Source organism: Sus scrofa, chromosome 12 (assembly GCF_054392235.1).
Source record: "Sus scrofa isolate SSC_HxYL_T2T_F1_AM1 chromosome 12, Sscrofa_HxYL_maternal_Yorkshire_Landrace_v2.0, whole genome shotgun sequence".
Classification (NCBI taxonomy): Eukaryota; Metazoa; Chordata; class Mammalia; order Artiodactyla; family Suidae; genus Sus; species Sus scrofa.
In genome coordinates this window covers 65,244,962-65,258,183 of record NC_139394.1, presented here as the reverse complement: position 1 = coordinate 65,258,183, position 13,222 = coordinate 65,244,962, and the positions used below count along the sequence as shown (strand labels likewise).

The following is a 13,222-nucleotide window of genomic DNA, read 5'->3' as shown; positions in this document are numbered from 1 at the left end:
GCTCAGCAGACGGGCCCAGCGGGAGCCCCCTGGGCACTGAGTGCCCCACAAGCGCCCTTCCCGCCCCCTGGCCTGAGCCAGGCAGAAAGGAGGGGTTGCAAGGTCGTGGGGTGAGCAGGGCTCCTGGCCGGGGCGCTGGCTGTCCAAACCCCAGGCCCTTCTCTTGGGAAATTACTTTCCAAGTCTGCTTCCTCCGCCTGTGAGATGAGGCCAACGGGCGTTGGTATGAGGATGGAACAGTCACAAATAGGAGATTGACACAAAGCTTTTGTTAAGAGCCGGGTCACCCTAAAGGGACACGACATCCGTAAGCAGGTGCCCCGGGGTCGGCCGGGGAGGGCACTGCGTCCTGCCCGAGAGCCTGTGACCCAGGCCTGGCTCCACAATGAACAGAAGAGCAAGGAGCTGCAGGCCGCCCGCTGCCCCCAGCGACGTACTGAGCCCAACACGGCTGGGGCTGCTCGACAGCCCCCCGAGCTTGTCTCACGCTCACCAGCGCCAGCAGCTCTGTGCCGGCCGCCGGCCGAGGGGGCCTGGAGCCGAGACCCAGACAGCTGCTCCCTCGGAGGCAGGGGGCGCCTTCAGGGATCTCAGGGGGTGCGCTCGGCGGGCCCCCAAAGGCCGCGGCCTCGCCCAGATGCACAACCAACTGAGCCTGAGCTGGGGCCCTGCCCGTGCGGGGCCGAGCTGTCAGCAGGCTCTGGCGGCCTCTGCTGCTTTCTCCAGCACCTGTAGATGCAAACAAGCAGTGAAAACCGCAAAATACCCTTTACTGCTGGGCCCGGAGCCACCCGACCCTTCCCCTGTGCGGCTCTGCCTCTTCCACGAGCTGAGACCTGGGGCGGGGGGGAGCTTTTCCAGGAGGATCCCCTCCGCCCTGGTTTCCTTGATTCAGGCAGGACCACCTCCCCCGCCTGGATTCCTGACGATCTCCATCCTGACCCCTCCCCCAAAGAAGGTGTCCTCGCCGGGCCGCGACCCTCGGGAGGAGCCGCAGGCAGGTGCAAGGGCTTGCCGTGAGGACCAGGGGCACGAAGTGGGCTGGGTCCAGGCGTGCAGAGGTGCCACGCCCGCGACAGAGGGACGGCGTCAAGCTCTCTGAGCAGCAGGCACCCCTCCGAGGACAAGTGAGAACCAGGAGGAAGCGCCCGCCGAAGGCACCAAGCCTCCCTCCAAGGTCTGTGCTCCCGTCACTCCCGTCGCCTCGGGGGCTCTGAGAGCCAAGCCAACGTCCACTGCGTCCTGCTCAGCCCCCGTCTCACCGCCTGTGGGGACCGAGGTGCCCCTGGCCTCAACCCTGGCGTGGGGGGCACGAGTACGGCTGCTCTGGTTCTCCCCCTCGAGGGCAGGGGGAATGGGAGCCGCCAGGCCCAGGGCAGGGCAGGGCAGTACTGGGACAAGCCCGGTAGCAAGTGCAAGGCGGACGCCTCTGTGAGCACGTGGACGGCCAGTAACTGCCCAGGTTAGGGCTTGAATACAGATGTCAACCCACGGATGTGTGGACTGGTCCGTTTCTGTTTTATGAAACAGATGATGCAAAATGAAAAATACTCGTGGAAACATAAAGCATTTGTTTATTATTGCTATAATCAAGGCAACATCTCTTAAAACAACCGGCCTTGACAACGGAAGGAGAATCAGAGCCATTGCTCATGAACCCACAGTCTGTTCTTCTCTGCTGTTCAGACTTCGGGTTTCACACGCCACCTACCCTGGGCCTTCCTCGAACGAGCAGCAGATGCACCTGGAGCTCAGAGCCGGGCCCGACCTCGGCCCTGGGGGCTGACGTCAGGCCGAGCGCCTCCTCACCGGGCGCCTGTGACATCCTGTGTTTAAAGAGCAGACAGGAAGGCGAGGAGGACCGACGCAGGTGACATGGGCAGGGACTGGGGAGCAAAGCCTGCCCTCTACCCGCGGAAAAATCACCCAAAACACAGCACACAAGGACCAGGCAGAGCACGCCTGCAGGGAGGGCCGAGCCCTTGCCACCAGCCGGTGCCCCGGCTGCCCGCAGGACAGTCCCCACGCCTGAAATCCTGGGGCAGAGGGCACTCACTCGCTGAGTGCGGACGTGGCCTGACGAGGCCCAGGGCACCCAGCTTTACCCTAGAAACGCCTGGTCAGTCTTATTTACCCAAGATCCACCTGTGCAGGCAACAAGAAAAAGGCTATGACACACCACTGCAGTGAGTTTACCTAGCTTCAGGAACAATGCATGCAGTTACAAATGAGAGGTAGAGACACTGTATTAGAGACCTAGAAATACAAACATCATATAAATAAATGTTCAAATTAAATGCGGAGATTCCATACAGATAAATAAGGTAAAAATTACATTACTTTGTCAAAGTAAAGGGAACCCATGTTTTTATCGGGACACTGGGTTAGATTAACGCCAAAGGGCTTCTGTGCAGGTTCTCAGAGTTCAGATTATATAACCCCAAAGGATTAAGACTGGAGAATGGCTTATTCAAGTATTCAAGCAGGTTAGTAAAGGAAACCCAGCCATCGACAAGGGAGGAACCACCTCCGCAGGGACGCGGAGCGCCCGCTGCTCCTTGCCGGGCTATTCGCTGGCCCGTCTGGATCAACACGCCGGGACACACGGGCTGGAGGCAGCCGCCCGTCTTCCTACGAGGAAACTCACTCACTGCACGCTAACGCCACACGACTCACAAGCCTCCAGATCACCGCCTTTGCTCTGGCTGGACTACAGTTCCTTGCGCACCGCGCCTCGGACGGACGGACGGACAGACAGACGGACGCACGCACGCCTGGTCTCACACTGCCCGAGGCAACCCGGCCCCGCCACCCAGCCCGAGGGGCACAGGCGAGGCCCGGCTGCAGGCCTGACCGAACGTGCCCGCCAAAGCAGACACGCGGCCCCGGAGGCCCAGCACTGAGAAACCCTCTGCGCGCGGACGGCTGGGTTAGAGACCGCGAAGGGGCACAGGACACGCGTCTTGACCACCCGCAGTCACGAGAGGTCGCGCGGGAGTTCTGGAACGGGTACGTGTGTGTCATCCAGTAAAATAGTTTAAACGAGTCCGTTGTGCCTCGGTTAGTTTTCCACCGCAAAATCCAATACACAGTTGTTACAGTGAATTAGTGCAACGAGACCGATTTTAGAAGACGAGTGTGTGTCCGTGTTGGATCAACTCCAAGATCGCGCAATGGCTTCCGAGAGACACTCGCAGTCCTCCCTGCTCAGGCTCCCTCTTCCTGGGCTGCCCTGGACGTGAGCTCTGGCTCACACTCACCCCAAGGGTCAGGCTGCCTGCAGGACGTGGCTTTTCGAGTCCCCGCTGCCGCCACCGCGCACACGGGCGATTGGCACTCTGCTCTGGCGGATGGGCAGAGCCACCGGCGGCGGGCGTCCTCCCGAGCTCTCCTGGAAAATACCTGCGCTGCTGAGCCAGCGCTGCGGAACCTTTATTTGCCAAGTTCGCACTGAGAGCCCCGTGGGGTCATCTCACCTCTGCGTCTACGAAGGAAAAGGAAGGGGCCGCCGCTGAGGCAGATCTCCTGCACGACGGAGTCGGGGGACGCTGCTCCTCTCGGGAAGCACGGCCTGCTCTTTGGTGCTCACGCGGCGAGGCCCCCAAACGCATCCCCCCCCCCCCCGACCCCTGGGGGCGGGGCGGGGGCCGCAGCTCACGTGGTTGAGCTGCTACAACAGAGGGCAGAGAGTCTTCTCTCGATGCTGGATTTATCTAGAAACAAAATACGGCCACCGTAAACATCACACTTTCCAAACCGGGGAAAGAAGAGCCAACGAAAAACCACCACCCCGCCACCCACATCCTCACCTCTGTCCTCACGCTGCCCCAAAGTTAGCAGTTCTGAGTGCGAGTTCTCCTCCCCGCCTGCGCACTGCTCAGAGCTGATGTCTAGGGCAGCGCAGTGCCTGCTAACGTCCAGATCAGCACGCCAGTGAAGGAGCATCTGGGTTTTCACAGCCAGTTTGCTCACTACTGCAAACATCTGAGAACGGCCGGCCCGCCTCGTGCTATGACGACCCCATCTAAAGGTCCCCCACCTTCCCCTTGGAACGCGCCACTGGCCCGTCCCTGACAGGCGGTAACCCCATCCTGGAGCCTGGCAGTGCCCCCTTCGCTGTCCACACCACGTCTGCAGCATGAACGGTCTTCGCGGGCTCTTTGGTCACGAAACTGATCCGGCTTAGTAGCTGCGTTGATTATCACTTAACAATACAAACCCAGTTCTCTGCACACACCAACACACCCACCGACACAGCGGTGCCGTGGGAAGCCTATGACAAAATCCCCCAGCACGGAACAAGCATCCCTGCTCCGCACCCTGCAGGAGAACCCTGAGCAGCGAAAGGGCAAGTGACGGCCCAAGGCTGGAAGGCCAGGCTCCGACGCAGGCAGCAGGACTCCGGGCTCCAGCTCGCCCCGCCGCACCGGTGGGAGATGACAGACGCGCGGCCCACCAACACGCTCCTTTCCGGGCCGACTTACATTTGTGCACGTTCTCGACGTCCGCCGGGTCCTGCAGAATCTTGGCCAGGCCCTCCAGGAGCAGCGCCGCCTTGTGATAGCGACACACGATGTCCTCTGTCTGCTGAAACATCTCGTCCAGGGCTGCAGCCTGGACCTGCAGCCAGGCAACAAGACAAGACGGCTCGCAGCTCTCCCAAGAGACCACGGATCCACCCGGGCAACGCCGCTGCAAATGCAATCTGTCTAAAATCAACACACTTTGACAAAATGATATAATCTGCAGGTGAGTGAGAGAAAGAAAGGGTTCCTTGACAAAAGAGCTACTCTGCATTCAAACACAGCCTTCGTGAACTCGGAGGTGCCTAACGTGTGAGCTTTATACTTTGAAACTGGCTCCTCTCTGACTCACTTTACTAAAACGTTTCTTTAAAATAGTTCCACTTTTTAAGTTGATTTACACTGTTCTGTCCACTTCTGCTGCACGGCAAAGTCACACGTGCATCTGCACACGCTTCTTCTCACATTACCCTCCTTCATGTCCCATCACAAGTCACTAGATGCAGTTCCTGTGCCATACAGCAGGATAAAGAGTTTATTTTACATATACACTTCAGAGTTCCCACTGTGGTACAGCAGAAACGAATCCAACTAGTACCCGTGAGGATACGGGTTCAATCCCTGGTCTTGCTCAGGGGGGTTAAGGACCTGGCGTTGCTGTGAGCTGCGGTGTAGACTGCAGACGCTGCTCAGATCTGGCGTGTCTGTGGCAAAGGCCGGCGGCTACAGCTCTGATTTGACCACTAGCCTGGGAATTGCCATATGCTGCAGGTGCGGCCCTAAAACAAAAAAATAAAAATAAAAATAAATACACTTCCAGGAGTTTCCATCTTGGGTCAATGGGTTAAGAACCCAACTAGTGTCCATGAGGATGCAGGTTCAACCCCTGGCCTCACTCAGTGGGTTAAGGATCTGGCCTTGCCACAAGCTGCGACTTGGATCCGGTGTTGCCAAGGCTGTGGCCTAGGCTTGCAGCTTGGATTCAACTCCTAGCCTGAGAACTTTCATGTACCACAGTGCGGCCATAAAAAGAAAAAAAAATAAACAGGAGTTCCTGCTGTGGCTCGGCGGTTAAGGAACCCGACTTGCATCCATGAGGATGTGGGTTCCATCCCTGGCCTCACTAGTGGGTTAAGGGTCCGGCGTCGCCGTGAGCTGTGGCGCAGGTCCCAGATGCGGCTCGGAGCCGGCACTGCTGTGGCTGTGGCGTAGCCAGTGGCTGCAGCTCTGATTGGATCCCTAGCCTGGGAACCTCCACATGCTGAAGGGTCGACCCAAAAAGGACAAAAATAAATAAGCAAGCAAATAAATAAATAAAAATACACTTCGTAGATTCTCCATTTAGTCAAAGAATGTTCTGGTGTGCGGGAGTCACGCAGTGCGAGGCGTGGCGCCGAGGCGGTGGCGCAGGAGCTCACAGTCTGGAGGGAGGTGGGACTGAACCGACTCTAAGGGGTCCGTGCAGGAAGGAAGCCCAGGGCAGGGGCCCGGAGTCCAAGCGAGAGCCACAGCCAGCCTGCCCGGGGAGGAAGCGGGCACGGCGGAGGCGGGAGGCTCCGGGAAGACGGCACAGCCTCAGTGGGCCGGTCAGGAGCGTGCGTTCTCTCAACAGCACCCCGACTTTCTCCAGCCAGGGATCCCGTATCCTAGAGTCCTCATCAATGTGCCCAGTCTCGTTCCAACAGTAAAGCCACTCACTCACTTGCAAGGTAAGCAAGACGGACACAGAAAAGCAAAGCCCTGACAAAGAGAAGCCAAGAGCTCAACAGAAGCTCTAAGCGAGCTCTAAGCTCGCTGGGCAGCCGGGCCGGGGGCTGCTCGAGCGGGTGGCTCTGATCATCAGAAAGGCAAGCAGCGCGTAGCTCCGAACCAGAGGACATTTTTCTGGCACGAATGTCCAAGAGAAAGTCTGTCTTACGCATCTCAATTCGGAATAGAATGATGCAAGGCCTATCATTCGTGTCAAGAGTCTGAAGCAATGTGATGTGTGTCCTTCTCATCAACAGTTTCTATTCCCAACCATCGTTCGCGACGGCTTCCAAAGTAAGGCCACGGGAGCAACACTGCAGCGCAATTCAAAGGCCCCACGTGCGCGGGAAGAAGGAAGGTCTATCGTGTGTTAACATGGTAAAAACTATGAGGCTGGTCAGGAATTGAACTTTTCCCCACCTAGGTACTTCTGTCTTCAACAGTCCCTAAATTCACCTTTACTTCAGAGTAATTTTTTCCACCAAGAGACAGAAAACAAATTATTTCCACAATATAACTGGAAAAGCAGATTGTACTTTGTGTCCATTCTTAAGTCAGTGGGAGAATCTCACTGGGTGACTTTTCGCAGGCTGGTGAACACGGCAGTACTTCTAACGTTTTCTCAAGTCAAGTTTCTTAAAAAGCAGAAAATGAGGAAATAAATCTAGCTAAAGCTTTTAGATGCCAACTACTAAAAGATGAAGTCATGCCTCAAGTTACCACTTTTTGTTTTTGTCTTTTTGCCATTTCTTTCTTTTTTTTTTTTTTTTTTTGTCTTTTTTTTGCTATTTCTTGGGCCGCTCCCTCGGCATATGGAGGTTCCCAGGCTAGGGGTCAAATCAGAGCTGCAGCCACCAGCCTACGCCAGAGCCACAGCAATGCGGGATCGGAGCCACGTCTGCAACCCACACCACTGCTCACGGCCACGCCGGATCATTAACCCACTGAGCAAGGGCAGGGACCGAACCCGCAACCTCATGGTTCCTAGTCGGATTCGTTAACCACTGCGCCACGATGGGAACTCCTCAAAAGTTAGCACTTTTTAGGAGGAGTGAACAGTAAGCGTCTCCCAAACGTGGTAACAACCTAACTCTTTATGTTTGTTGCAGGTGGATTTGGTCTGACGCTCCCTGAGGGGGAGCCAGTCACAGCGCTCGGGACGCGGGCGTGTGGAGCACAGACGCTCTTTAAAAGGACAACGTCAAGGTCAACTCGAAAACATGCTCTCCGACACAAGTACTACGACTGCACAACAGGAAACCTTAAAGGGTTACCATCTCCACAGCACAATTATAGATGAGTTTCTCTGCGGTCACGCTGTTGATTTCATCGATAAACCTCTGCTTGTCAGAGAAAAAGCGATGCAGCTTCTCTGTAAGTTTCTTGCACATGGTGATGCAGAATTTATATCGTTCATTCAGATTTTTGACAACTGGAAAGAAAGTTGAAATGAAAGTTACAATTTTCCTGCAGAGACAGAGTGCCAGCGACATGCAACTTTCCTGCTGATTTAAGGAAAGCGACCCTACATGATCCCTGAAAACAAGCGACTGGAAATCACGTTTCCTTTCAGTGAAGACAAGATGGACAACAAAGCGTCCGACTGCTCCGTACGGGTCAAGCGGCAAAAACAAACATCCAACGAGCCCCCCCCCCCCAAAGCCAGCAACGTCTCCCATTTACCAGTGCTTAATGCCCAGGGGCTCCTCATCACAAGCTGCCTTTCCCCACGTCAGGGGAGAAGGCGCCCTCAGCCCCCGGGGGTCCTGTCAGCCCCGCCCCTGCACCTTGTTTGACGCCCGTGGACGGGCTCAGCTTCCCGGACTTGATCTGCTCCTTGGCGAGATGCAGAGACGCCGCCAGCAGCTGCGCGGCCTTCATGTACAGCACCAGCTGCTCCACCCGCCTGCACCCGGGAGAGAGAGGGCAGAGCGTCGGCCCGCGAGCCGCAGCCCAGGGTCAGGTCACCCCCCGCGGCCTGGCTAAGGCGACATCATTCTCCGCCACAGGTTCAGGGCTCAGAGGACTCCTGCAGGGACGAGGGTCAGCGTGCAGAGACGCGTGCGCTTCCGAGGACCACCTGTGCCCTCAGACGAAAACACCACCTCCTCCTCGTCCGGTGTCTCCCACGGAGGCCTTCGCAGGGAGGGCGCCACCCCGGGTGCGGAATCCCCACGGCCCAGGGCACCTACCCCCAGTCCCTGCTCAGCTGGCCGATCTGGTCCACCACCGCGCTCTCCTGGATCTGGTACAGGGAGACGGCGGACGCGCAGAGCTCGGGGCTGGCCCCGCGCCCGGCCGTCAGGTCCAGCACGCACTCCGCGAACAGCAGCATCGCGTTCAGGTGGCGCAGGGTGTCCGTGTGCTCCCGCTGCGGCAAAGCCAACGCGTCTCAGAGACGTGCAGGGGGGTGGGGGGGGGGCAGCTCTGCACCCAAACCCCGGCCACGGCCAACGCTTCCGCGCCGCCCATTTCTAAATCCCAGAAAACCAGCGAGGGAAACACAAATGCCACCCAGCGAGGAGGGCGTGTGGTGTGCCCGTGCGGGTGCGTGAGAGCGCCCACAAAATCAAGCCTCCCAAGCGGAGGTCCCGGTCCTCTCAGCACGAGAAACGAAACACGGGCGGCACCTGACTCAACAGCCTGAGTCAACACCTGAGCAACCAGACACCAGGACCTAAGAATACAATGACATTCTGCACATCAACCACCACTTCTCGGCAGTCTGATGAGTTCTGCGGACTTAAAATCTCCGAGGTGCATGTTTTCCTTTTTACAGCCGCACCTGTGGCCCATGAAGTTCCTGGGCCAGGGGGCGAAGGGGAGCTGCAGCTGCCAGCCTGCGCCACAGCCACAGCGGATCCTTAACCCACTGAGCGAGGGCGGAGATTGAACCCGCGTCCCCATGGATACTCGGTTGGGTTTTTAAACTACTGAGCTACCATGGGAACGCTTCAAGATGATTTTAATTTCTGGTGGTTCTTCAGTTGACAGTGATTCATAATATCTCCATTTTCTGTGATTTTTTCAGTTAGTTCGAGAGGAATGTAGACAGACATAATAACATACATTAAAAATGGATATTCTAAAATTAATGTTTTGAGATTTATTTTTAGCTATAAATGTATTTTGAAATCACAAAACTAAGGTTGTTTGTTTGTTTTTTGCTTTTTAGGGCCGCACTTGCAGCATATGGAAGTTCCCAGGCTAGGGGTCCGATCAGAGCTGTAGTAGCCGCTGGCCTATACCACAGCCACAACAACACAGGATCGGAGCCACGTCTGCAACCTACACCACAGCTCACGGCAACGCCGGATCCTTAACCCACTGAGCAAGGCCTGGGATCGAATCTACAACCTCATGGTTCCTAGTCGGACTCATTTCCACTGCGCCACAACAGGAACTTCATACACATATTTTTAAAAGAACAACTTAAAGTTACTAGAGAATCACTACCAGAATTTTGCATGCAGTATTTTATAGCTTTTATATGAAATACTTAATTCGCATTCACATGCAACAGAAATATGAAAGGTCCAGGATGGAGAGTCTGTTCTTTAAGAGTTGGTCTGGAGTGGAGTTCCCATTGTGGAGCAATGGAAACGAATCTGACTAGCTTCCATGAGGATGCAGGTTCGATCCCTGGCTTCGCTCAGTGGGTTAAGGACCTGGCATTGCTGTGAGCTATAGTGTAGGTCGCAGACGTGGCTTGGATCTGATGTTGCTGTGGCTGGCAGTTGTAGCTTCGATTGGATCCCTAGCCTGGGAGCCTCCGTATGCCATGGGTGAGGCCCTAAAAAGTCCCCCTCCCCCCAAAAAAGAGTTGGTCTGGAGAGCTGATGGTTTTAATGTGAAATGCAGGCTGAGGAGTTCCCGTCGTGGTGCAGCGGAAATGAATCCGACTAGGAACCATGAGGTTGTAGGTTTGATCCCTGGCCTCACTCAGTGGGTTAAGGATCCGGCGTTGCCATGAGCTGTGGTGTAGGTCGCAGACGTGGTTCGGATCCCGCATTGCTGTGGCTGTGGTGTAGGCTGGTGGCTACAGCTCTGATTTGACCCCTAGCCTGGGAATCTCCATATGCCGCTAGTGCAGCCCTAAAAGGACAAAAGACAAAAAAAAAAAAGAAATGCAGGCTGAGTTAGCACTGCATTCAGGGACTGGAGGTCAGTGGACAGCAGTCTACTCAACGCTGTCCTCAAGTCCACACTGAGGACTTAGGTGGCACAGGCTCAGGAGTCAGGAAGTCACCCTCTGCTCACCATGCTTCACACTGTGAAGTGTCTGTACCCTGCAGAGCAGGCTTTGCGGAGGGCAGGCGTTGGGCTACAAACGTGAGCACCCAGTCTGCAGGGCAGGTTGATTCCTCAGTGTCACCCGTGTGGCAGTCTGATTTATAGTTTTGACACCCAAGTGTATCACTTTTATCTTATGAAGAAAAGCAAGCTTTGAGAATAAAAAGTTATGGTTTTAGGACAAAGACATGCTTCAAAAGTCCTATAAATAGTAAATCAGCTTCAGACAAGAATACAGACTCCGAGTCCTTACCACCCACCAAGGCCTGTCACACCTAAGGGTCGCCGTCACCATTACTCTGAAAACAGAGTTCCCGTCAAGGCTCAGTGGGTTAACGAACCCGACTAGCATCCATGAGGATGTGGGTTTGCGCCCTGGCCTCGTGCAATGGGTTAAGGATCCGGCACTGCCACAAGCTGTGGTACAGGTTGCAGATGCAGCTCGGATCCCGTGTGGCTGTGGCTGTGGTGCAGGCTGGCAGCTGCAGCTCCAACTTGACCCCTAGCCCGGGAACCTCCACAAGCCACAGGTGTGGCCCTGAAAAACAAAGGACAAAAAAAACCCCCCCAAACCCCACATTACTCTGAAAATAAATCAGCAATGTTTTCTAAACAGAACAGGTAAGGGGAGCCATCAGGACTCGCTGCTGAGTTCTGCTCTTTCGCCACCAGGCCGCCCACCACGGGGCCTCTGCCCACCTCCATCAGCGTCTCCTCGGGCAGTTCAGGGGCTTCAAAGGTGATGAGCCCCTCCAGGCTGGGGGGAGAAGCACCATAAGGCACGTGTCTCAGGCTGGGAGCGGCCTCTGCTCCCGGGGGGGAAGACCCCAAGCACAGCCCAGGCGGGGAGCCCACGCACACACGGCCGCTGGCGGAGCACAGGGAGCCTCCGGCGCTGCTGGCACCTCCTGCGGGAGAGAGGACAGGGCAGCGCCAGTGAGACCGGGACGGTGGAGAAAGGTCCCAACCCCGGTGAGTTGCCCATGCTCACTTTACTGCTCAGCCGTGTGCACAGTTCCATCACAGCTACTTTGAAAATACCGTTTTAGACCCCTTCCGGGCATATACACTGCTCCCGAGGTTCCTGCCTTCAATGATCAAAGCCAGCGGATGCACACTTCACAGAACTGCATCCAGGAAATGTTACCATTTCTGACCCGTTATATTGCAACATTGCAATGAAATCATTCCGTGAGTTATTTACTGGCAATGAACACTGCAAGGCGGTACTAGAGACAGGAGCGGGATTGCCACCCATCCAAGATGCCTAGAAACGTTCTCACAGCTCTTTCCAAGAGCGGCCACACTATTTTCTAAAGCAGCCGTGGCTGAGTGCACAGACCCCACCAGGCCTCACCAACACGGAGCGTTCCGTTTTTAGATGTTGGCTTTATCAATAGGTACAAAGACAGCACTTTCTTCTGACTCCACCTTTTAATACTTCTAAAGCCAAGGTGCCCAGCTCTCTTCCCCCCGGCGCTACCCACCTACACACTTATGAATCCTCTGGTGTCTTGATTAGTCCCTGACTCGGCCTGAGGGAACTTGAGGGACACAAAGGCACAAGGCGGAAGGTGATGTCAACTTTCAACTCATTTCAGGTCCTACCTAAGACGCTCTTAATTTTTGGCATAAATTACCTATTTAGAGACTGCAGGGAGTAAAGCTAATCTGGCAGCCCATCTAAACGCCCCTGGGATTGACTGGGATTCAAAGTACCACGCAAAGATTCAATCTAAGGCTTCTAAACAAAGATCAACAACCTGTCACTTTCAAAACAGACGTAGCGGCAACACTACAACACGCCTCGACATGGGCCAAGAAGCTCCAACAGGCAGGGCCGCCTCTCCGTGGGGAAGGGGCGTCTCTGGCAACGCCAGCGTCCTGTCTAACTTCGCACCTTTATCAAGTCGCCTTCTGCAAGTATCACCTCCTCTTAGGGCAAGGGAAAAGGTTACGTCCATGCCACCGGAGGGAAGTGACGGGCAGAGAGGGCACGGCTTCGGCCCTGCCGCTAGGTTGTTCCGTGAACCCCAACCCCACCCCACCCCGCGAGCAGAGACGACCGAGAGGGCGCGTCACCTGAGGCCGGTCCTGCGCGAAGGGCCACGTGCCCGCAGGCGGGGGCGGCGGCGCCGTGCGGAGGGGACCCGACCGTGAACAGCGCCGCCCTGGGACCCGCTGCCAGTCCCACCGGCGGCGCCAGGGCACTGCCACAGGCGCCCGCAGGGGCTGCAACGAGAGTTGACGCACGTGTTACGCGTCTGAGGTGGGACGACAGGCAGACCCTGACCGTCCCGTCTCTCCTCAGGGCCGCACCTTTAGCCCCGTGACACCCAGGCTGGACCTCTGACCTCGGAACTGCCCAGCAACACACTTGTGTTGTTCCACCCATCAAGCTTGTGGTGGCTGTTACCGCGGCCACAGGAAACTCACCACCACCCGCGAAAAAGCCGCCAGGCTTTCCTCACCCACATCCATTGGCCGCTCTGCACTTAAACTGTACGCGCCGCCCTGGTGTCCACCCAGAGGTGCTCTGACGTGCGGATCTGATAACTTCCCGGCACTGACAGATCTGAAGAGTGACGACAAGCACGTAAACACAGGCGTTTGAAAATCCAGACATCCCAACAGTAAGTGCGACTTAAGCCAAGCCG

At 56.2% G+C, this 13,222-nt stretch overlaps 1 protein-coding gene across 20 annotated transcripts in view; it reads right to left on the bottom strand.

Annotated features, from left to right (window-relative positions):
• Positions 1-1,556: 1,556 nt before the first annotated feature.
• Positions 1,557-13,222, bottom strand: part of ULK2 (unc-51 like autophagy activating kinase 2) — a 68,355-nt gene continuing 56,689 nt past the window's right edge. For 11 of the 20 annotated variants that reach the window (XM_021067920.2, XM_021067921.2, XM_021067926.2 and 8 more), the window contains 9 exons: positions 13,037-13,140; positions 12,648-12,797; positions 11,265-11,473; positions 8,465-8,643; positions 8,060-8,178; positions 7,547-7,704; positions 4,485-4,692; positions 3,659-3,713; positions 1,557-3,484 (listed from right to left, as the gene is read on the bottom strand). In XM_021067920.2, coding sequence (XP_020923579.2) covers positions 3,433-3,484; positions 3,659-3,713; positions 4,485-4,692; positions 7,547-7,704; positions 8,060-8,178; positions 8,465-8,643; positions 11,265-11,473; positions 12,648-12,797; positions 13,037-13,140 — 1,234 coding nt within the window. In that variant the 3' untranslated portion in view covers positions 1,557-3,432. Of the gene's footprint in view, positions 3,485-3,658; positions 3,714-4,484; positions 4,693-7,533; positions 7,705-8,059; positions 8,179-8,464; positions 8,644-11,264; positions 11,474-12,647; positions 12,798-13,001; positions 13,141-13,222 lie in introns of those variants that run through there. The other 9 variants (XM_021067923.2, XM_021067925.2, XM_084986346.1 and 6 more) reach the window with 5 other exon arrangements.